This window comes from Globicephala melas, chromosome 4 (genome assembly GCF_963455315.2).
Source record: "Globicephala melas chromosome 4, mGloMel1.2, whole genome shotgun sequence".
Classification (NCBI taxonomy): domain Eukaryota; kingdom Metazoa; phylum Chordata; class Mammalia; order Artiodactyla; family Delphinidae; genus Globicephala; species Globicephala melas.
Window position 1 is genome coordinate 126,567,147 of NC_083317.1, and position 23,305 is coordinate 126,590,451.

The window sequence follows — 23,305 nt, forward strand, 5'->3', positions numbered from 1 at the left end:
GTTAAGACAGCAGCTAAAAGTGCTTTCATTCACAATAGTCCATGTTTTCGTTGGGCCTCCATTGGAAAAGGAAATTGTTAATGGATTGACTGATTTTCTGAACTTACTACTTAAACAGCATGAATGGACATCAAAATAAAAGGGAAAGGGCTTCCCTGGTGGCGCAGTGGTTAAGAGTCCGCCTGCCAATGCAGGGGACACGGGTTTGGGACACGGGTTCGTGCCCCGGTCCGGGAAGATCCCACATGCCACGGAGCAGCTGGGCCCGTGAGCCATGGCCGCTGAGCCTGTGCCTCCGGAGCCTGTGCTCCGCAACAGGAGAGGCCACAGCAGTGAGAGGCCCGTGTACCACAAAAAAACAAAAACAAAAAAAGGGAAAAGTTGCATAATCTGATACCTACAGGTTTAAAACTTTCCATGCACCCTTCCAGTGTTGGTCCAGCGTGACTGTTGTCTGTGTGTAAAAGGAAGAGGCACCAGTGCTTTTCAAACGGGCCCGGGGTCCAGGACTCTGGCCTCAGAGGATTGTATGTCAGCACCAGTGCCAGGAACCACAGCCTCCTGTTGCCAGCCAGGCTGCTGCTGCTGCTTGGGTCTCTCTCCTTCAGCCCATGGAGGCTCTGGCTCTATCTACACAAAACACAGAAAGTGGAGAAGCAGCGAACCAAGGTGATTTTGTAGAACTTCAAACCAGAAAAGTTTGACAATTTCAGGAGGAAATAGGTTTTGGTCTGAGTCATCTGGAGAGCGGGGTTTGTAGATACACCCTTAATTAGAGCAAAGAGCCAAAGGAAGGCACTTTTTAAGTGCCTAAGGATCATTCCAAGGCACATGTTCCAATTGCTTAAGACTAGAAATCTATATCTAGTTTATTTTGAGAAATTTTAAAAATATGGAAAAGTACAGAGAAAAATACCCATATTCCCACCGCCCAGAATTGACCATCGTTAAATATTGGCTCAATAAAAAAAATCCCAGTAGAAGATAAAGCCCTACCTGACTTTCACCCACAGCACCATTACTTTCTTCTCCTCCCCAAAGGCCAACGTTCTCATGGATTTGGTGTGTTTGCTTCCAAGTCCACCTTCTATAGTTATATAGAAATTATATACATGAGTACATGTTTTAGGGCATGATATAGTTCTGCCTTAAAAAAGTATTTACATGGTACCATGCATGGCAACTGGGAATTTGTGTGCGAGCGGGACGGGATTATAGGAAGCCACCCTTTGGAATTCCTGTTGTTGCCAGAGCTGATCCTGGTCTCTGCTCACAACCCTTCAACCCCCCACCTTTAGCACGAGTTTACCTAAATCTTTAAGTTAAAGGGTCCAGAGATAAGAAAGGAATCTATAAACAAAAAAAACAGAGGGAACCAGCTGGGACCAAGATGGTGATGAATCTGACCTACAACAGACCCTGAGTCTCATTATATGTTGATTTAACTACCTTAGCATATTAAATGATACACCCTACCAGCCACCAGGGCTGGACTTTATAGAACAAAAAGGATCAAAACGGGTGGTATGCCACTCCTTTGGAAAAAGCCCTGCCCCTTCCCTGGTAGACTTACGCATATGCCCCCCTATCATTAGCCTCACTCCTCCTCCCTTTGTCTTTACAGTACTTTTTTTTTTTTTTTTGGCCTCTCCTGTTGCGGAGCACCGGACCTGCAGGCTCAGCGGCCACCACGGCTCACGGGCCCAGACGCTCCGCGGCATGTGGGATCTTCCCGGACCGGGGCACGAACCCGTGTCCCCTGCATCGGCAGGCGGACTCCCAACCACTGTGCCACCAGGGAAGCCCTACAGTACTCTTTGACATTAAAGCCCTCTTGCCAGGTGGGTGAGAAGATGATCTGTGAACTTAGTTCCCCGCTTCTCTATTCTTTGGCCACTGAATAAAGCCTGTGCTGTGTTCATCTCAGCTTCTGTTTCATTATTCACTCGAACCCAAACGGAAAAAGAACCCTCCCCTGACAAGGCAGAGAGCCTTGGCCGGGCTATGGCCTGAGTAGGGTCCATACAACTTAATTCAGTAACAGTATCACCATCATCACATTTATTCACTATTCATTGACAATCTCTTATATGGCAGGCAGCGTGTGAGGGGATATGACAACGAGAATCACTGATGGCTTTTCCCCACCCGTGAAGTTTACATTCTAGTGGAGAAGACAGTCACAAAAATTAGCAAACGGATGCAACGAGGTAGGTTGCCTCCACGATGGCTCCCAGAGCTCCCTACTTCCTAGTATCCACATCCTTGTATAGCCCTTGTCCAAGTGTTAGCAAGGTTGGTTTGTGCAATCAGTAGCATACAGCAGAAGTGATGCTATATCACACCCAAGATCAGGTTATAAAAAATACTTCAGCTTCCGTCTTAGGTGCTCACACATTCTCTTCATCACTTCCTCTGTGGGAAGCTGCTATGTATGTGGACACTCGGGCAGCCTGTGGAGAGGTCCACTTGACAAGGAATGAACTAAGGCCAGCCAGCAACCACGTGAGTGAGCTTGGAAATGGATCCTTCAGTCCGCTTGAACCTTGAGATGACTCTAGCCCCGGGCCAACCCGTTGAGTGCACCATCACGAAAGAGTCTGTCCAGACCATGCAGTTAGCCTACTCCTGTATTCCTGACCCACAGAAACTTCCAGGTAATAAATGTTTGGCTTAAGCTGCTATGAGTAGGGGTAATTTGTTATGCATCAATAGATAACTAATACAGAGACAGGTGAAATAATTGCAAGTTGGAATAAGTGCCTACACCAATCTTACAGTAGAGCAGATGCCCATTGGTTCATGGAGCCTGAATGCTGGTTTCAGATCCTGGATCCTGGCTCAGCCACATACTAGCAGTGTGACCTTAGCAAGTCATTTCTCTAAACTTCTATTTTCTAATTTGATCATTTGTAAAACAAAGATAATAACGGTACTTACATTAAAGTTGTGAAGCGTCAACAAGTTAGAAAATGAAAGTGCTTAGCCCAGAGCCTGACACATTGTAAGGGCTCAATTCATTTAACTGTTGTTATGCTGTATGGATTCTTAAGCATTTGTTATTAATATATTTACCTGAGCTGTTTGCTTATTGTCTTTCATACTGGAAAATGGCTACTGAAGGTGAATGCTGCTGTATAAATCTGACTCAGATTTAACAATATAGTTCAACACTGTATTGAGCACCTACTATGTGCCAGGGACTAAGCTAGGTACTGGAAAAAGATTAGTGAGGTATGATCCATGTCCCCATAGGTCATACCTCCCCAGGGGAGGCAGAGCAAATGTATTAGTGTAATAAAGGATTCTAAGTCTAAAAGACTTGTGAGTCGAAGAATCTGCAAGAATTCTTCACCAAATGCCATTCATATTTGCTATACTTCTTATTGTGGGGAGGCACCTGATAGTTCTATACTCAGGAGAAAATTTGAGAATCAGTTTAGAAATTTAGAAATAGGTCTATTTTAATTGCTAATGTAGGCTATAAATTACACTGCGGGGGACTTCCCTGATGGTCCAGTGGCTAAGACTCTGCGCTCCCAATCAAGGAGCCCGGGTTTGATCCCTGGTCAGGGAACTAGATCCCACATGCCGCAACTAAGAGTTCACAAGCCGCAACTAAAATATCCCTCATGCTGCAACAAAGATCATGCACACGGCAACAAAGATCCCACGTGTTGCAACTAAGACCCGATGCAGCCATATTAAATACATAAATACATAAAACCTTAAAAAAATTATACTGGGAAGTCAAAACACACAGGAAAGCAGTACGACGAAATGAAGATAGGCTTTGGATCTCAGCTTAAATGTCACCTCCTCAGGGAGGTCTCCTGTATGTAACCCTATTCTCTTCCTTCATAACAATTATTATAATTATATGCTTATTTGTATTCCATATTTCTCTTGCCAACTATACTGTAAGCTCCATGAGGGTGGGTTTACTCACCACCGTAGAACGTATCTAGTTCAATCCGTGGTACGTAACAGGTGCTTAATAAGTTTTTGTAAATGAACGAATGTTAAATGAGTGTTAGAACCATTAGAATCCTGGTGGGTAGATGAGGTCCACAGAAGACTCTTGAGACCAGTGCAGCAGGATGCTGACCTAAAGGCTGAACTTGTGTGCAGGGCCCTTTCCTTTTCTGGCAGAGAGATGCTAGAAAAGCCTTAGGGGTTCAGAAGAAGGGATTCCTTTGGAGGACAGTGCTCTAGAGCTTCCTCCCCTCCCCTTGCTACATACAAAATCCAGGAGTGATGGGAGAGAGGTTCTATTGTTAGGAATTAGAGAATAAACAGCCTTTTTTGCTTTGAAGATTGTGAAGGATACTGGTGATCATCCGTCTAGCGTCCATTTTCCTCTTGATCCTTACAGAACTCCAATTTTACCCAAGTAGCCATGTTTCCTTCTTGTAATCCATGTGACTCAAGGAGCACCCACCCCAGAGGGTAAACTTTTCCTTGGTAACTTGGTAAACTTGATATCCTGTACTTTCCAATAACTTGTCTTGGTAACTTGTTGAACCACTGCATCAAACAAGTCCAAAGTCTATCTTGCCCCTGGACTTCCTGTTATGTGAGATAATCAATTTCCTTATTGCTTAAGAAGACAGTTTGAATCAGATTTTTTTTTTAAATCAGATTTTGTATTCTATTTGCAGGCAGATAATCCTAATTGACCAATGATGTTTGGCCTCCTAGCTATAATTAGGGCAGCTACACTCAGAAAAGTGGGTAAGTCACCATATTACCCTGGAAAAGTCAAGCAGTGAGACTGTTTGTGTTCCAAGTGTTAAAAATGAAAATCTGCCAACCAGGCTAGTGTGAATAGCTAAGTATGGAAAGGGCAGGGGGTGGCGGTGGGGTGAGGACATGTTTGCATGGGGCAGACAGACACAGAGATCAAACTCATAGTGGCTCCAGCTGCCTGGAAGAAGGCTGAGTATGGGCCTGAAAGTTGAACCCTAAAAGCTGTGACCCTGAGACCTCCTTGTGAGAGACACCATGCCCTCCGTGGGAGATCCCTGTTGGCCTTTGTGGGACCTGCTGTGCTACAGACTTGCATCATTTGACCAATTGGAAAGTACAGGTTGCGAACAGTGACATCGTGTGGCTATCAGATGCAATGACAAAGGCCACCAGGCCTTCCCTTCAGGTGTGTCACAGCTAGATTTTCCTTTGGGAATTTTTGGATCGCTTAACCTGCTATAAGTTTTTGAAAAAGGTGGGAAGGGGCCCTATTTGTAGATTCTGAATTTATTAAGGTGATACAGAGAGGATTGAGATGATTTCCTTTTGTGGAGAAAAAGAACACTGATCATATTTGTACACTGTGGAGCCCTCCCCCCGCCTTTTTTTTGGTTTTTTTTTTTTACAGTTTTTACTTATATATCAGGATGCAAGAAAGTTAGGCTTGAAAAGACCCAAACAAAAGCCTTTTCATTTTATACTCCTTTTGAAAACTCATCTATGGTTCCCCATCGCCTCCAGTACAAAGTCCCAGCTCCTTAGCACACCTGCTAAAGGCCTTCCTTCTCTGATTCTCCAATGATTCAACATGCTCCTCAGCTTCCTCAGGAAGCCCATTATATTGGCCAATGCTTTGGGAGTTAGGTTTTTGGGGAGGGCAGATATGAGCTGTACCAAAGAAGTCTAGGTTTAATTACAGAAAGATAAAAAAAAAAGTAAGGTTTACTGAGAACTTGTGAACTAGGCATTATAATAACGTGCTTTGGAGTTATTATCTTAATTTGCACATGAAGTTTTCTCTAAATACTGATAGGGACAGAGTAAACGGCCAAAGTAGGTGATTAAATAGTTAACTCCACTAGGGAATTGTAAGGAAAAAGTATGGGAGACCCCTGTAAGTTAATGATCACTCAAGAAAGCAGGCTTGCTTAGCAACAAAACCATGCATGCAACAGAAGCATGACTTGCCCCAAAACAAAACAGTGGTGGCATGAGACACACATCCTGCCCAGTGAGGTCAGTAAATTAATGATTCCTAGGACATGCTTCTCTGTGCACACTAAAAACAAAAATATAAGGAAAAGGTGACATTATACTGAAACCCGAGATGATTTATCATATTTTAGTATATGTTACTGCCTTTTTGCTCATTTCCATTGCACCATGACAGTCCCAGTTCAACCATGTGGGGACAAGAAAACTCCTCCACCTGATGTGGAGGTGGAACTGATAATGGAAGCTTGATATCTACTCAAGAATGAGGAAGAAGGTGGTCTTCTTTTTCTTTGATTATAAAACTGTAGCCCACTAAGTTCTCGGAGCGGCATTCCCTTGCCCACCAGCTTGTAAGCCTCGCAAGCGTCCTACTCTAATAAAACACTTCTGATCTATCACTTTGCCTCTCAATGAATTCTTTCTGTGCTGAGACATAAAGAACAGCAGGTCCTTGAACCCCCTCTCCCTCCACGCATTTCTGCCTTTCCTATCTGTATTGCTGGGGAACTCTTCACCGTTCAGAATCATTCTTCTTATGCATCTCTCTAGGTTTGTAGTTCTCTACCTTGGCTGCACATTGGAATCACCTGGGGAGCTTTACAAACTACCAATGCCTGGGTCCTACCCAGCAGATTCTGATATACTTAACTTGGGGTCTGAACATTGTTTCCAAAGCTCCCCAGGTGATTCTAATGTGCAGCCAGGGTTGAGACGCACTGGTCGAGGAAGACTTCAGGGACCTAGGTAAATCCTCCTTTTCTTTCCCTTCTGTGCCCTAGACACCTTTCTCTGATCATGCCTATCACACTGCACCTTAATTTCAGGGTGTATACCTATCTCCCTAACTAGATTTTGAACATCTCCAGCCAGACACTTTTGCATTTTTGGAGCTCGATGTATGGCCTGACACTTCGTGGAGATTTGGAAAATGTTTAATGGGAGGGTAAAACGTCATCAACAAACACTTATTTGCGTCCTCCAAATGCCAGGCGCTGCACCGCTCAGCCAGGTCCTGAACATAGAGAACACGCTGACGTGACCCGCAGGAGCTAGCAGACACGACGTGTGTGTGTGTGTGTGCGCGTGTGCGCGTGCGCGTGCGTGTGTGATCCAGGTAAGTGAGAGAGACAACTTGAGCCAGAGCCTATTTTCAGCTGCAATGGAAGTGCGCAGGCGCAGACGACAAAGCCGGCCCGGCACACACAGGTCTAAGTCAAAGTTAGGCCCCACCCGCAGAAGCGGAGCCAACCAGAGGGCGCGGGGCAGGCCCAGCCTTCCCGGGCGGTCCGAGAAAATCGCTCCGGCGTTTAAGCCAGAGCAGAGGTAGGCCTCTCGACGCGCTCGGGCTCGATTGGCCGGCCTCCCACGGCGTGGTAACGGTCGCAGAGGCGGGGCCGGAGGCCGCTGAGCCGGCGGGGCTGGGCGCGCTGCTGGTGAGCGGCGGCGACTGAGTAAGGTGAGCGGCTCTTGGGGTTTACAGAAGCGGCGGCTGGAGCCCCTGCCTGAGGAATCCCGGGAACTGACCACACCTGCGCCCTGCGAGTGGTCAGACTGACCCTTGCTGGGGTTCCCAGAGAGGAGCAATGAAAATCCCAGTGTAAAGGCCGGGGGGAGCGGGGTGACCTGAGAAACCTGGTTCAAGTCTGGCTTCCCGCCCTTTGTGATCTTTGGCTTCCCATTTAACGTCTCGGCGCCTCAGTTTCTTCATTTGTAGGACACAGCTGGTAATTCTTGCCTTATATGGTGGTTGAGAAGGTTAGATGAGGCAGTGAGTGTGAAGCGTGGAATGATTGCCGGCGCAGCCTGGATTCTGGATAGGTTGTAGTTACTCCGTTCCCAAGCGTCCACTAGGGCCGACCCGCTCCGCTTTGCAGTTGTCAAGGTGTCTGAGAAGGTCGCTTGGCTAGTGAAGGCCCGTAGCAAAAGGTGGGGGCTCCGCGGACGGGTAGAGTAGGTATCTCCTTCTCCGGTTTATTAGGACCATTTCAGAATCGGAGGGGCCTCTTTATGCGGAGCCTAATTTGATTTTATTAAGAAAATCAATGAGGTGAAAATATTGCAAGGCTAAGAGACCCGTAACACGCAGACCAAACAGGTTTTTGTACCACTTTATTTTCTAACCGTGATAATGTTAAACACTGGGCACGCATTACCTCTGTTGGTTTCAGTCCTCTGTATGAGGTTTTGTTTTGTTGTGTTGTTTTACTTTTGGTATTGCCAAGTAGACCCGGGCCTTCCCCGCCCCACTTTGGGGAAGAGGTGGCTGACTAGGGTTTTGCCCGCAGCTTCTGCTTGGAGGCGTGTTCTGACCCTTTATGTAACCTCTCGCGGGGCAGAATGATTTGGTTGAGATGAGATCCAGTACTAATTCCGTTTCCTTATTTGCGGTAGATTCAGTTCTTTTTAGGAACGTTAAACAGCATGTTGGCATATTTTTGGAATAGAGCTTTTGCATTTAATAGACAATAGAGACTTTGAAAGCATTGGATGTTCCATTTATTGCAGTAAAGTGAAATACGTACTTTTGAGAAAGCTAATTGCACATTTTGATGTGACTCACTTGAGAAAGAACAGCTACTGGCCATGCTTTATTTACAGTTCCCCCCCCCCAAAGTAGTGAAAAATAATTACATTTTAATTTATGGTGCATGTTACAGGGGCTTCAGACCTATAAAGGGCAAGTTACCAAAGGACTCTTGGGAGATCTCAGTGCAAGGAGATAGAAATGTGTTTTGCTTCTATGCACTTGGCTTTCTATGCTGTGTACAAATGAACTCCAACCCTGCAACTCCTATTCTCACAGTCTTACTTTAGGTGTGTTATGACACTGATTAAAGCAAGCTGCACCTTCTGCTTTGGCTTTGGGAAGCATTGGGTCTCTTCTGACTCAGAGTTCCAGACCTATGTCCTGTTACAGCTTGTAGTGGGGTAAAGGCAGCTGCAAACTATTGGCACATTAATTTCACAGTATGGACTTCTGAAAAGGAGGGCTTGGTCACAGGTGAAATTGTGAAAGTTGTTCTCCCTGCCTTTGCTTTTTGTGTTCAGTGGTATCGTCTGAGAGTACGCCTGCCTGTGAGAATTATTCTACTGCCGCAGACCAGCCAGAGAAAGAGGATTTCACCACCCACGGTCAGAAGGGAAGGGGTAAGGAACTGAAGTAGCACCGACGAATGGGGTCAGAAGGACCAAGACAACTGATGGTTGCAAGGCAAATTTTATTATGCTACAGTGGCAGATTATATAGACTAGAAAAAGGAAGGTTGCCAGATGGTGGTTTACATTATCTACAGACTGTCTCGGCTCAAGGTTAACTTCCCTGGGAGGAAACCCATAAACCCAGAAGCATCAAAAATAACCTGCACGTGCAGGGGGGAGACAGCTTTGCTTGTCTCATTTTACATTCTTTCTGATCTCTGGGCCCTGGTGATTTATCTCCCATGGAATGGAACAAGGAGGGGAACAAGTAGGCACAGTCCCTTCGAGCAGCGGCGGCATGCATGGTATGTCTGCAGCTTGCTCTCAAGGCTGACTGCTTCCCACATTCTACCTTTGAAGCCAGAATCAGAATTGATGCTAGATGATGATAGAATTGGACTCCCAGGTAAATGTTTCAACAGAGCGGGGACAGGAAAGATAAGGGGAAAGAAGACAATGGTGAAGGCATGTGGTGGTGAGCATCGGAGTCCATTAGCTAATTCAGTTGTTCCAGCTTCTGTTTAGTGGTTACCACCAGTAAGACAGATGCCTGTTCTGGGAATAACACATGACCATTCTTACTAGGAGATGAACTTTTTAAGATTTGGGTCTCTTTATCTTTTTGAAACTTAGATGAAGATCCAGTTTCAGATATGAGAGTCACTGAGTGATCATTTCATTGAGATCAACTTGAATGACCAGGTGAAAAGTACAAGAGGACTGTGCTATGACTGAGGTATGTCTGATGTGACAGATAACTCTCTCTGGATGTTGAGAGACTGGAAAGGATCTGCTAATTGTGGAATACTATATGTATATTTTGACCTCCTCATAATCCTATCAGATACTGTATTTTTTTTTTTTTTTGGCCACACCCCACCACAGCATGTGGGAATCTTAGTTCCCCAACCAGGGATCGAACCTATGCCCCTGCATTGGAAGTTCAGAGGCTTAACCACTGGACTGTCAGGGAAGTCCCTCCTATCAGATTTTTTAAACTCAATTAAGGAAACTGAAGCCCAGAATGGTTAAATAACTTTTTAAGATAACACAGATAGCTGGTCACCAACTCTGATCACCACTTCTGTGTGCCAGGCACTGTTCTATTTGTCCTTTCTATATTAACTTTCCTAATCTTCACAAGAACCTATGAGCTAAGTACTTTTATTATCTTCATTTTATGATAAGGAAATTGAGGCACAGAGATTAGTACTTTCTTGGTTGCGTGGCAGAATCCATGATTCGAACCTAGGCATTCTGGCTATACCAGCCTTCTTTTAGTTAGTATTTCCTTTCCTTTTGCTTTTATTGTTATTTAACAAAATCTTTTTATTAAAAAATGAATTTTTATTATGAAGTCAAACAAAAGAACATACATAAAAATGTGTAGCTTAATGAATTACTGAAAGACGATACCACTTAGGTCAGGGTGAAGAACCGTGCTAGCTGTGTTAAAACTTCGCTCCATCCCAATTACAACTACTCGTGTACTCCCATTAGTAGCCATTCTTCTGACTTTTATAGTAATTGCTTCCTTGTGTTAAAAAAAGTTTTTTCATAAATCTGTATTCTTCAGCACTATAATGTAGTCTTGTCATTATATTTTTAAAAAAATCTCTTTTAATCTGTAGGTTTTCTCCCTATTCCTTTCTTTTCTTACAATTTATCTGATGAAGAACTTGGGTCATTTGACGTGTATACCCTACAGTCTGGATTTTGCAGATTGCACACTCATGTACAGTTAATTATGTTTCTCTGCCCTGGGTAATTCTTGTATATTAGTAGCTGGATCCAAGACTGGATCAGACTCAGATTCAATCCCTTTGGTAATTCTCTAGGTGGTGTTTGCCAAGACCATAGGAGGTGTGGAATGTCGCATTGTTTCTCTTTGTGTTTTCAGCACCTGTTTGTACTTGATGCCTATATCTGTTCATTGAAGGTTGCAAAATAGTGGTATTCTATCGTGGCTTTTTTACTTATTAGTTGGAATATTAGTCCTTTATCTATCATTTGAATATGCAGCAGTACAATTCCTTTAGGAAAGGCAGCATAAGTGTTTGATTCTTTCCATTTATTTACCAATTTTTGAGAAAGTGAATCGATTTTTTATCTTCTGAAGACAATTCTTTTTTGTTTTGTTTTTGAGACAGTTCTTTTTAAAAATCTAATATCAGTATGAGGTCATGAATTTAAACATTTTACGTGTTTCAGTTCATTGCAGTTGTTATTATCAAAGCTCATGTGGTCTCATCTTTGGCTGGGGGGAGCCTATTCAAGCCTATCCTTTTGATATGACCCTACTAGTCTTTAATAGCTTCCTTGTTGTCTGATATCTTAAATCAATTCTGTCCCAAATCTGAAATCATCATTTCTTCAAGAAACTCTGTTTTTTTAAAGAAGGAAATAGCATTTCAAGATCATAATCTGTATTCTAGGGATACTGAGTCAGTCACTGTTTGAGGGCTTTCAGTAGACAGGCAGATATAAGTATCCTAGCTCTATCTGTAGACGCACACAGAACTCTTTTCATCTTGTAAAGCTGAAACGTTATACCCGTTAAACAATAACTCACCATCCCCCCAAGACCCTGGCAACCACCATTCTACTTTCTGTATAAGTGGAATCATACAGCATTTGTTTTTTTGAGGTTAGCTAATGTCCTTAAAGTTCATCCATGTTGTAGCATATGTAAACATTTCCTTCCTGTTTAAGGCTGAATAATATTCCACTGTATGGATATACCATATATTGCTTATCCATTCATCTCTTGATGGAACTTGGGTTGCTTCCACATTTTAGCTATTGTGCATAGTGCTGCTGTGAACATGGATGTACAAATATCTCTTCAAGACCCTGCTTTCAATTCTTTTGAATATACCCAGAAGTAGAATTGCTGAATCGTAAGGGCAATTCTACATTTAGATTTTTGAAGAACCACCATGCTATTTTTCACAGCAGGTGTACCATTTGACATTCCTACCAACAGTGCACAAGGGTTTCAATTTTTCCACATGCTCACCAACATCCTCACTATCTGTTTTTTTGATAGTAGCCATCCTAATGGGTATGAGGTGGTATCTCATTGTAGTTTTGATTTGCATTTACCTAATGGGTAGTGATATTGAAATCTTTTCATGTGTTTATGGGCATTTTTATATATTCTTTAGATAAGTGCAAGTTCCTTGCCCATTTTTTAATCAGAATTTTTGTTGTTGAGTTTCAGGAATTCTCTATATATTCTGGATATTAATCCCTTATCACAAATGATTAGCAAATATTTTCTCCCATTCCATGGATTGCCTGTTTACTCTGTTGACAATATGTTTTGATGCACAAAAGTTTTAAATTTTTGTGAAGTCCAATTTGTCTGTTTTTACATTTGTTGCCTGCGCCTTTCCTGTCATATCCATGAAAGCATTGCCAAATCCAGGATTGTGAAGCTTTTACCCTATGTTTTCTTCTAAGAGTTTTATAGTTTTGGCTCTTATATTTAGATCTTTGATCCATTTTGAGTTAATTTTTTTTTTTTGTGGTGCGCGATCCTCTCACTGTTGTGGCCTCTCCCGCTGTGGAGCACAGGCTCCAGACGCGCAGGCTCAGTGGCCATGGCTCACGGGCCCAGCCGCTCCGCAGCATGTGGGATCTTCCTGGACCGGGGCACGAACCCGTGTCCCCCACATCGGCAGGCGAACTCTCAACCACTGCGCCACCAGGGAAGCCCCATTTTGAGTTAATTTTTGTGTATGGTCTTAAGTAAGGATCCAACTTCATTCTTTTTACAGTTTTCCCAGAAGAGGAAGAGACTGACCATTCCCCTTTGGATTTTTGGCACTCTTGTTGAAAATCATTTGACAATAAATGTGGGGAATTATATCTGGGCTTTTTATTCTCCTCCATTTGTCTATATGCCAGTACCACTATGTTTTGATTTTTATAGCTTTGCAGTGAGTTTTAAAATCAGGAAGTGTGACTTCTCCAGCTTCTTTCTTCTTTTTCAAGATTGTATTGGCTATTCAGGGTCCCTTGAGATTCCCTATGTATTTTAGGATGGGTTCTCTATTTCTGCAAAAAATGTCATTGGGATTTTGATGGGGATTACACTGAATCTGTAGATTGCTTTAGTTAGTATTGATGTCTTAATATTAAGTCTTATGATCCATGAACATAGGATATAGTCCCATTTATTTATGTCTGTTTAATTTCTTTGAGCAATGTTTTGTAGTTTTCATCGTACAAGGCTTTCACTTCCTTGGTTAAGTTTACTGCCGTTTTTATTCATTTTTATGCTGTTGTAAATGGAGTTGTTAATTTCCTTTTTGGGTTATTCATTGTTAGTGTGTAGAAATGTACTGATTTTTATATGTTGATTTTTGTATCCTGCTACTTTGCTGAATTCATTTATTCTAACAGTTTTCTGTGTGTGTGTGTGTGTGTGTGTGTGTGTGTGTGTGTGTGTATTCTTTAGGGTTTTCTGCATATAAAATCATATCATCTGCACATAGATGCACATTATCTGCACATAATTTTACTTCTTCCTTTCCAATTTGGATGCCTTTTATTTCTATTTCTTGCTTAATTGCTTGGTGAGAACTTCCAATTCTACATGGAATAAAAAGGCCTTTACACAGAAAACTATAAAACACTGATGAAAGAAATGAAAGATGACACAGACAGATGGAGAAATATACTATGTTCTTGGATTGGCATAATCAATATTGTGAAAATGACTGTACTACCCAAAGCAATCTACAGATTCAGTGCAATCCCTATCACATTACCAATGACCTTCTTCACAGAATTAGATCAAAAAATTTTACAATTTGTATGGAAACACAAAAGACCCTGAATAGCCAAAGCAATCTTGAGAAAGAAAAACAGAGCTGGAGGAATCAGGCTCTCCAACTTCAGACTATACTACAAAGCTACAGTAATCAAGACAGTATGGTAGTGGCACAAAAACAGAACTGTAGATCAATGGTACAGGATAGAAAGCCCAGAGATAAACCCATGCACCTATGGTCACCTAATCTATGACAGAGGAGGCAAGAATATACAATGGAGAAAAGACAGCCTCTTCAATAATTGGTGCTGGGAAAACTGGACAGCTACATGTAAAAGAATGAAATTAGAACACCATACCTAATGCCATACACAAAAGTTTTCAAAATGGATTAAAGACCTAAATAGACCAGACACTATAAAACTCTTAGAGGAAAACATAGGAAAAACACTCTGACATAAACCACAGCAAGATCTTTTTTGACCCACGTCCTAGAGTAATGAATATAAAAACAAAAATAAACAAATGTGACCTAATTAAACTTAAAAAGCTTTTACACAGCAAAGGAAACCATAAACAAGATGAAAAGACAACCCTCAGAATGGGAAAAAATATTTGCAAACGAAGCAACGGACAAAGGATTAATCTCTGAAATATACAAATAGCTCATGGAGCTCAATATCAAAAAACCAAACAACCCAATCAAAAATTGGGCAGAAGACCTAAATAGTCATTTCTCCAAAGGAGACATACAGATGGCCAAGAGGCACATGAAAAGATGGTCAGCGTCACTAAATTATTAGAGAAATGCAAATCAAAACTACAATGAGGTATCACCTCACACCGGTCAGAATGGCCATCATCAAAAAATCTAAAAACAATAAATGCTGGAGCGGGTGTGGAGAAAAGGGAACCCTCTTGCACTGTTGGTGGGAATGTAAATTGATACAGCCACTATGGAGAACAGTATGGAGGTGGCTTAAAAAACTAAATATAGGACTACCATATGATCTAGCAATCCCACTACTGGGCATATACCCAGAGAAAACCATAATTCAAAATGACACATGTACCCCAATGTTCATTGCAGCACTACTTACAATAGCCAGGACATGGAAACAACCTAAGTGTCCAATGACAGATGAATGGATATAGAAGATGTAGTACTTATGTACAATGGAATATTACTCAGCCGTAAAAAGGAACAAAATTGGGTCATTTTTGGAGATGTGGGTGGACCTAGAGTGTGTCATACAGAGTGAAGTAAGTCAGAAAGAGAAAAACAAATATTGTATATTAACTCATATATGTGGAATCCAGAAAAATGGTACAAATGAACCTATTTCCAGGGCAGAAATAGAAATGTAGTTGTAGAGAATGGACATGTGGACATGGTGGGGGGAAGGGCAGGGTGGGACGAATTGGGAGATTAGGATTGACATAAATACACTACCATGTGTAAAATAGCTAGTGGGAACCTGCTGTATAGCCCAGGGAGCTCAGCTCCATGCTCTGTGATGACCTGGATGGGTGAGAATGGGGTGGAGTGGGAGGGAGGTCCAAGAGGGAGGGGATATATGTATACATGTAGCTGATTCACTATGTTGTACACCAGAAACTAACACAACATTGTAAAGCACTTATAGTCCAAAAAAAAAAGAAGTGATGAATGTGGACATCCTTGCCTTGTTCCTCATCTTGGAAAGCTTTCAGTCTTTCACTATTGAGTATGATGTTTACTGTAGCTTTTTTATATATGGCTTTTGTTGAGTTAGTTTCCTTCTATTCCTAGTTTGTTGAGTGTTTTTATCATGAAAGGGTGTTGGGTTTTGTCAAATGCTTTTTCTGCATCAGTTGAGATGATATTTTTTTTCCTTCATTCCATTAATGTAGAGTAATACATTGATTTCTTTTCATATGTTGAACTATTCCTACATTCCAACTATAACTCCCACTTGGAAATGGTTTATAGTTTATAGTTATAGCGTATAGTTTAATACGCTGCTGAATTTGGTTTACTTGTTATTTTATTGAGGATTTTTGCATTGATGCTTATAAGGAATATTAGTCTTTAGTTTTCTTTTCTTGTATTGTCTTTGTCTGGTTTTGATATTAGGGTAATGCTAACCTCCAGGAATGAGTTAGGAAGTGTTCCCTCCTCTTTAATGTTTTGGAAAAGTTTGAGATGTTTTGGTAGAATTCCTCAGTGAAGCCACCATGTCCAAGGCTTTTCTTTGTTTGGAGTTTTTTGGTTACTGATTCAATCTCCTTACTAGTTATAGGTGTACTGAGATTTTCTATTTCTTTGTGATTCAGTCTTGGTAAGTTTTGTATTTCTAGGAATTTATCCATTTCATTTTGGTTATCTAATTTGTTGGCATACCATTGTTCATAGTATTGTTTTATAGTTTATATTTCTGTATAATTGATAGTAATGTCCCCACTTTCATTTCTGATTTTAATAATTTGAATCTTCTCTTTTTTTCTGTTCATCTAGCTAAACATTTGTCATTTTTGTTGATCTTTTCAGCTGTCTTTCATTGACTTCCTCTATTGCTTTCCTATTCTCTATTTCCTTTGTTTCTGCTCTAATTAATCTTTATTATTTTCTTTCCTTTGCTAGCTTTAGGTTTAGTTTGTTATTCTTTTTCTAGTTTCTTAAGTTGTAAAGTTAGGTTGTTAATTTGAGACCTTTCACATTTTTTAATGTAAACTTTTATAGCTAAATTTCCCGCTTAGCACTACTTTCACTGTGTCCTGTAAGTTTTGTGTTTTCATTTTCATTAATATCTTAAGTATTTTCTAATTTCTCTTGTGATTTCTTCTTTCATCCATTGGTTATTTACAAACGTGTTGTATTTAATTTCCATAAATTTATGAATTTTTTATTTATGTTATTGATTTCTAACTTCATCCATTTGTGGTGACTTAATTTGTGGCCTAACATGTAGTCTATCCTGGAAAATGTTCCATGTGCACTTGGAAGACTGTGTATTCTGTAGTTGTTCAGTAGAGTGTTTTTGTTGGTTTTTTTTTTTTTTTTTTTTGGCCACACCACACAGCTTGTGGGATCTTAGTTCCCTGACCAGGGATCAAACCCATGCTCACTGCAGTGGAAGCTCAGAGTCCTAACCACTGGACCACCAGGGAATTCCCCAGAGTGTTCTTTATAAATCTATTAGATCTGGTTGGTTTACTGTGTCACATCCTGTTTCATTACTTTTCTTCCTGTTTCATTACTTTTCTTCTATCTGGTTGTTATATCTATTATTGAGAATGGGGTGTTAAAGTCTCCAACTACTATTGTAGAACTATTTCTTCCTTCAATTCTGTCAATTTTTACTTCATATGTTTTGGTGATCTGTTATTAAGTGCATAAGTGTTTGTAACTGTTATATATTCTTGCTGTATTGAATCTTTTATTAATATGTAATGTCCTTTGTCTCTAGTAACCTTTTTTGATTTAAAGTCTATTTTGTCTGATGCTAATATAGCTACCCTTGCTTTCTCTTGGTTATTATTTTCATGGAATATCTTTTACCATCCTTTCACTTTCAACGTCTTTGTGTTGCTGGATCTAAAGTGGGTCCTGTTTTAGATACATGTAGTTGGATTTCTTAAATTCATTCTGCCAATCTGTCAGGAGTTTAACCCATTTACATTTAAAGTGATTACTCATAGGTAGGAATTATTTCTCTCATTTTGCTATTGTTAGTAATATGGCCTTTTTTTTTTTCTCATTTCCTGTATTACTGTCTTGGTGTTTAGTTGATTTTTTTGTAGTGAAATGTTTTTCTCTTCACTTTTCTCATTTCCTTTTCTATATATTTTATCACTGTTTTCTTTGCAGTTACCATGGAGATTACATTTAACATTATAAATTATAACACTCCCCCACCTCTTTTAGTTGTTGATGTTGCACAATTACATCTTTATACATGTGTGCCCCAAAACATAAATTAATAATTATTTTAAATTAATTTAGTCTCTTATTTATTTTTTATTTATTTTTATTTTTGGCTGCATTGGATCTTCGTTGCTGTGCGTGGGCTTTCTTTAGTTGCGAAGAGCAGGGTCTACTCATCATTGCAGTGCGCAGGCTTCTCCTTGCAGTGGCTTCTCTTGTTGCGGAGCACAGGCTCTAAGTGTGCGGGCTTCAGTAGTTGTGGCTCACAGGCTCTAGAGCGCAGGCTCAGTATTTGTGGTGCACAAGCTTAGTTGCTCCGCGGTGTGTGAAATCGTCCCAGACCAGGGCTCGAACCCATGTCCCCTGCATTGGCAGGCAGATTCTTAACCGCTGCACCACCAGGGAAGACCCTAGTCTCCTAAATTAGGTGGAAAATGAGATGTGACATTACATACCAAAGTTACAATAATATTAGCTTTTAGACTAGTGATTGTTTTTTTAAAAATTATCTGTTTCTTAACACATTATTGACTGGAGACTTATTAATGTGTCTTTTATTACCCAAATGTTATTGGCTGGAGATGTATCAATATGTTTTTAGAGAGTGATACAATTAACATCACTGTGCCAAGCTGTTAGAACTTAAAATTGATCAAAGGTTCTTTATACAACTTATGATTGTCATTATCATTCACATTTTGCTCCTTTAAGTTTTTGTTCCAATCTTGTGTATTTTATAAATGCAATTTTATTATGGTAAAATTTTCAAAAATGACGCATTGTGAAATTTTGAGTAAAGAAGAATTTTTCAGTGAATTTATGCAGGTGCTTTCTCTGATTTTCCAAGTGACGTATATACTAGTGTCTCAGAAGATGATAGTTCTTCAGAATATAGTTCTGATTTAGATGATGTGAATATTAGGCCAACAAAAAGACAAAAAACCTTAGTGATTGATTCTGATACAGAAAGTGAAAATGAAGCTCATGGTGCTGGAGAATGCTCCTTTGCTTCTACAGAAGAGTGGATTGAAGACAACATTTCACGAAAATTAGAAGACTTACAGATGTGTCAGGTGTAACTATTGAGTGTAATAACCCACAAAGTGTTAGTGAAATAACAGAATTAATTTTTGGTAACTACTTTTTCGAGTTGGTCACTTCTCAGACAAACTTGTATCACCAACAGAATGAAAAATCATATAAAAAGTGTGATAAGGCTTCAAAATGGACTGATGTAACTGATAGTGACATGAAGAAGTTTCTTGGATTAATAATTTTGGTGGGACAAATAAGAAAGTCACACTGGAAAGAATATTGGTTGGTTGATCCCTTACTTGAAACACCTATCTTTCCAAAGATTATGACGAGAAGAAGGTTTGAACAAATAACGATATTTCTTCACTTTAATGATAACTCAGAAACTCCACTTCCTGCAGACAGAATTTCAAAAGTTAAACCTCTTTTGGATTATTTTCTACCAAAATTTCAATCGATCTATAATACCCAAACAAGAACTATCACTTGATGAGGCAATCATAAAGTGGAGAGGACGGCTCAGATTCAAAACCTATAATCCCAGAAAACTTACAAAATATGAAATTTTGGTCAGGATGGTTAGTGAAAGTGAAATCGAATATCTATGCAACCTTGAGATTTACACAGGTGAAGGAAAGAAACTGCAAGAAACAATATTATGGGTCCTACAACCTTATCTTGATTTATGGCACCATATTTACTAAGACAATTATTACAACAGTGTGTCCACATCTGAAATATTGTTGAAAAATAAAACCAGAGTTTGTGGGACCATAGGAGAGAATCGTGTCTACCAAACGAATTAAAGGAGAAATCTAAAAATCTACAGTGGGGAGAAATGACATTCTTACAGAAGGGAGACGTGATTCTTATATGGAAAGATAAGCTAGTCCGCATGGTGACAACTATTCATGATGCCTCCATAGCATCTACAGGAAAGGAAGACAGGAGGACTGGCCATCAGATAAGTAAGCCTACTTGTGTATTAGAGTATAATGTATGAAAGGAGTTGATTGATCCAATCAATATCTGGCAAACTTCAATATCCTCTGGAAAACTTGAAAATGGTATGAGAAAGTGGGTTTCTATTTGAGTAATTTCAGTTTATTCAATGCATTTAAAATTTATTGTAGCCTTAAGGCACAGAATAAAATTACTTACAAGTAGTTTTTGTTAGCAGTAACTAGAGAATGGGTAACTGGTGAATGTAGTTCATTCATTCACCATTCTGGTGAAGGTAGTGGTAGTCCTGCACCTGGTCCTTTTTGTGGCATTTCTAAAAGAGCCCCCGCACAAAGATCCACCTTGTCAATTCTCAGGTAAAATAAAAGAACATATCCTAGAGGAAATAATCCCCACAGGACTAAAAAAAAAATGCTGCCAGATAGTGTAGAGTCTGCTCTTCCAGGGGAAAGTGCAGTGAAACATGGTGTATTTGTAATAGATGTTCTGTTCCCCTGCACAGAGGTGCCTGCTATACTCCCTGTCACACTCTAACGAAATAATAGGATGCTTTAGTTTCAAATGAATACATTAAGTTAAAAAGTTGTTGATATTTACTCAAACACGGGTGTTTCAGTATTCACTTACATAACAAATTGATGGCCACAGACGTTAGTTTCTATAAAACTCCCCTGGTCAGTAATGTGTTAAATCATATAGAAAACAAAAAGTGGAGTTACACATCTTTGTCATAATAATAGTAGCTTTTATAATTGCCCATGTATTTACCATATTTACCATGCCATTTACTTTTACTGAGAGCTTTAGTTTTTCATATGGCTTCAATTTACTGTCTAGTGTCCTTTCATTTCAACCTGCAGGACTCCCTTTACCATTTCTTGTAGGGCAGGTCTAATGGTAACGAACTCCTTCAGCTTTTGTTTATCTGAGAATGTCTTAATTTTATTCTCTCTTTTGAAGGACAGTTTTGCCAGATATGGGATTTTTGATTGACAGTTTCTTTCTTTCAGCACTTTGAATGTATCATCTCACTACCTTCTGGACTCCAAAGTTTCTGTTGAGAAATATGCTGGTAATCTTATTGATGATTCCTTGTATGTGATATGTCACTTCTCCCTTGCTGCTTTCAAGATCCTCTCTTTGTGTCTTTCAAAAGGTTGATTATAGTACTTCCTGGTGTAGGTCTCTCTGAGTTTACATTTCTTGGAGTTTGTTGAGCTTCTTGAATATATATATTTGTATCTTTCAACAAATTTGGGAAGTTTTCAGCCATCATTTCTTTAAATATTCTCTCTGCCACTCTCTCTCCCTTTTCTCCTTCTAGGACTCCCACAGTTTGTATGTTGGCCTGCTTGATGGTGTCTCACAGTCCTTTAGGCACTGTTCACTTTTTAAAAGAAATATTTATTTATTTATTTATTTGGCTGTGTCGGGTCTTAGTTGCAGCATGTGGGATCTTTTTTTTTTTAATTTTTATTTTATTTATTTATTTTATTATCATTATTTTTAAATTTATTTTGGCTGTGCTGGGTCTTCGTTTCTGTGCGAGGGCTTTCTCTAGTTGTGGCAAGCGGGGGCCACTCTTCATCGTGGTGCGCAGGCCTCTCACTATCGCGGCCTCTCTTGTTGCAGAGCACAGGCTCCAGACGCGCAGTCTCAGTAGTTGTGGCTCACGGGCTTAGTTGCTCCGCAGCATGTGGGATCCTCCCAGACCAGGGCTCTGAACCCGTGTCCCCCGCATTAGCAGGCAGATTCTCTGCCACTGCGCCACCAGGGAAGCCCCGGCATGTGGGATCTTTTGTTGCAGTGTGCGGGCTCTTCTTTGCAGTATGCAGGCTTGCGACATTTGGGCTTCTCTCTAGTTGTGGTGCGTGGGCACCAAAGCCCGTGGGCTCTGTAGTTGCAGCACTTTGGCTCTCTAGTTGCGGCACGCAGGCTTAGTTGCCCTGCGGCATGTGGGATCTTAGTTCCCTGACCAGTGATAGAAACAGCATCCCTTGCATTGCAAGATGGGTTCTTTTTTTTTTTTAAATTAAAAAATTTATTTATATTTTGGCTGCATTGGGTCTTTGTTGCTGCATGCGGGCTTTCTCTAGTTCCGGCAAGTGCTGGCTACTCTTTGTTGTGGTGCACGGACTTCTCATTGTGGTGACTTCTCTCGTTGCAGAGCACAGGCTCTAGGCTTGCGGGCTGCAGTTGTTGCAGCACATGGGCTCAGTAGCTGTGGTGTACAGGCTTAGTTGCTCCATAGTATATGGGATATTCCCAGACCAGGGATTGAACCTGTGTCCCCTGCATTAGAAGGTGGATTCTTAACCACTGTACCACCAGGGAAGTCCCTGAAAGATGGATTCTTAGCCACTGGACCATCAGGGAGGTCCCACACTGTTCACTTTTATTCAGTCTTTTTTTTCTGTTCCTTAGAGTCGATATTTTATATTGTCTTACTGTCACTTTTACTCATTCTTTCTTTTGCCTGTTCAAATTGCCTTTGAATGCCTCTAGTGAATTTTTCATTTCAGTTATTGTACTTTTCAACTCCAGAATTTTTTTGATTTCTTTTCAGGTTTCCCATCTCTTTATTGATATTTCCATTTTGTTCATATATTTTCTCTTAATTTTTCTCCACATCTTCCTTTAGTTCTTTGAATTTTTTTTTTATTTTATTTTTGCAGTACGCGGGCCTCTCACTGTTGTGGCCTCTCCCATTGCGGAGCACAGGCTCCGGACACGCAGGCTCAGCAGCCATGGCTCACAGGCCTAGCTGCTCCGCGGCATGTGGGATCTTCCTGGACTGGGGCACGAACCCGTATCTCCTGAATCGGCAGGCGGACTCTCAACCACTGTGCCACCAGGGAAGCCCAGTTCTTTGAATATTTTTAAGATGGTTGTTTTAAAATCTTTGTCTAGTAGTTCTGCCATCAGGTCTTTTTTTTCAGGGACAGTTTTTGTAGATTTGTTATTTTTCCTTTGAATGGGCCATACTTTCCCGATTCTTTGTATCCCTTATTTTTTGTTGAAAACTGAACATTTCAATCTAATAATTGGGTATGTCTGGAAGTAAGATTCTCTTCCTTCACCAAGGTTTTCTGGGTTTTGTTTTTGTTTGTTTTAAATTGTCATGGCTGTCTCTATGCTGAGGATCAGCCTGAGGTATAAACTTAAGGTCTTTTTTTAGCCTACACCTTTCTTGGTCATGTGCAGTCACTTTCTAATTTCCCATATGTGTATTTACTTTTATTTTTTTAATTATTATTTTTAAAATTTTGTCTGCATTGGGTCTTTGTTGCTGCACGTGTGGTTTCTCTAGTTGTGGCAGGTGGGGCCTACTCTTCGTTGTGGTGCGCGGGCTTCTCATTTGTGGTGGCTTCTGTTGTGGTGCATGGGCTCAGTAGTTGTGGCTCGTGGGCTCTAGAGCGCAGGCTCAGTAGTTGTGGTGCATGGGCTTAGTTGCTCCA

At 40.7% G+C, this 23,305-nt stretch overlaps 1 protein-coding gene across 4 annotated transcripts in view; it reads left to right on the forward strand.

Annotated features, from left to right (window-relative positions):
• Window positions 1-7,239: 7,239 nt before the first annotated feature.
• The window catches only part of CEP70 (centrosomal protein 70), a 79,404-nt gene continuing 63,338 nt past the window's right edge, over window positions 7,240-23,305 (forward strand). The window contains exons 1-3 of one of the 4 annotated variants that reach the window (XM_060298560.2): window positions 7,240-7,420; window positions 9,013-9,111; window positions 9,796-9,898. In XM_060298560.2, coding sequence (XP_060154543.1) covers window positions 9,890-9,898 — 9 coding nt within the window. In that variant the 5' untranslated portion in view covers window positions 7,240-7,420; window positions 9,013-9,111; window positions 9,796-9,889. Of the gene's footprint in view, window positions 7,421-7,592; window positions 7,689-9,012; window positions 9,112-9,795; window positions 9,899-23,305 lie in introns of those variants that run through there. The other 3 variants (XM_030873389.3, XM_030873391.3, XM_030873390.3) reach the window with 3 other exon arrangements.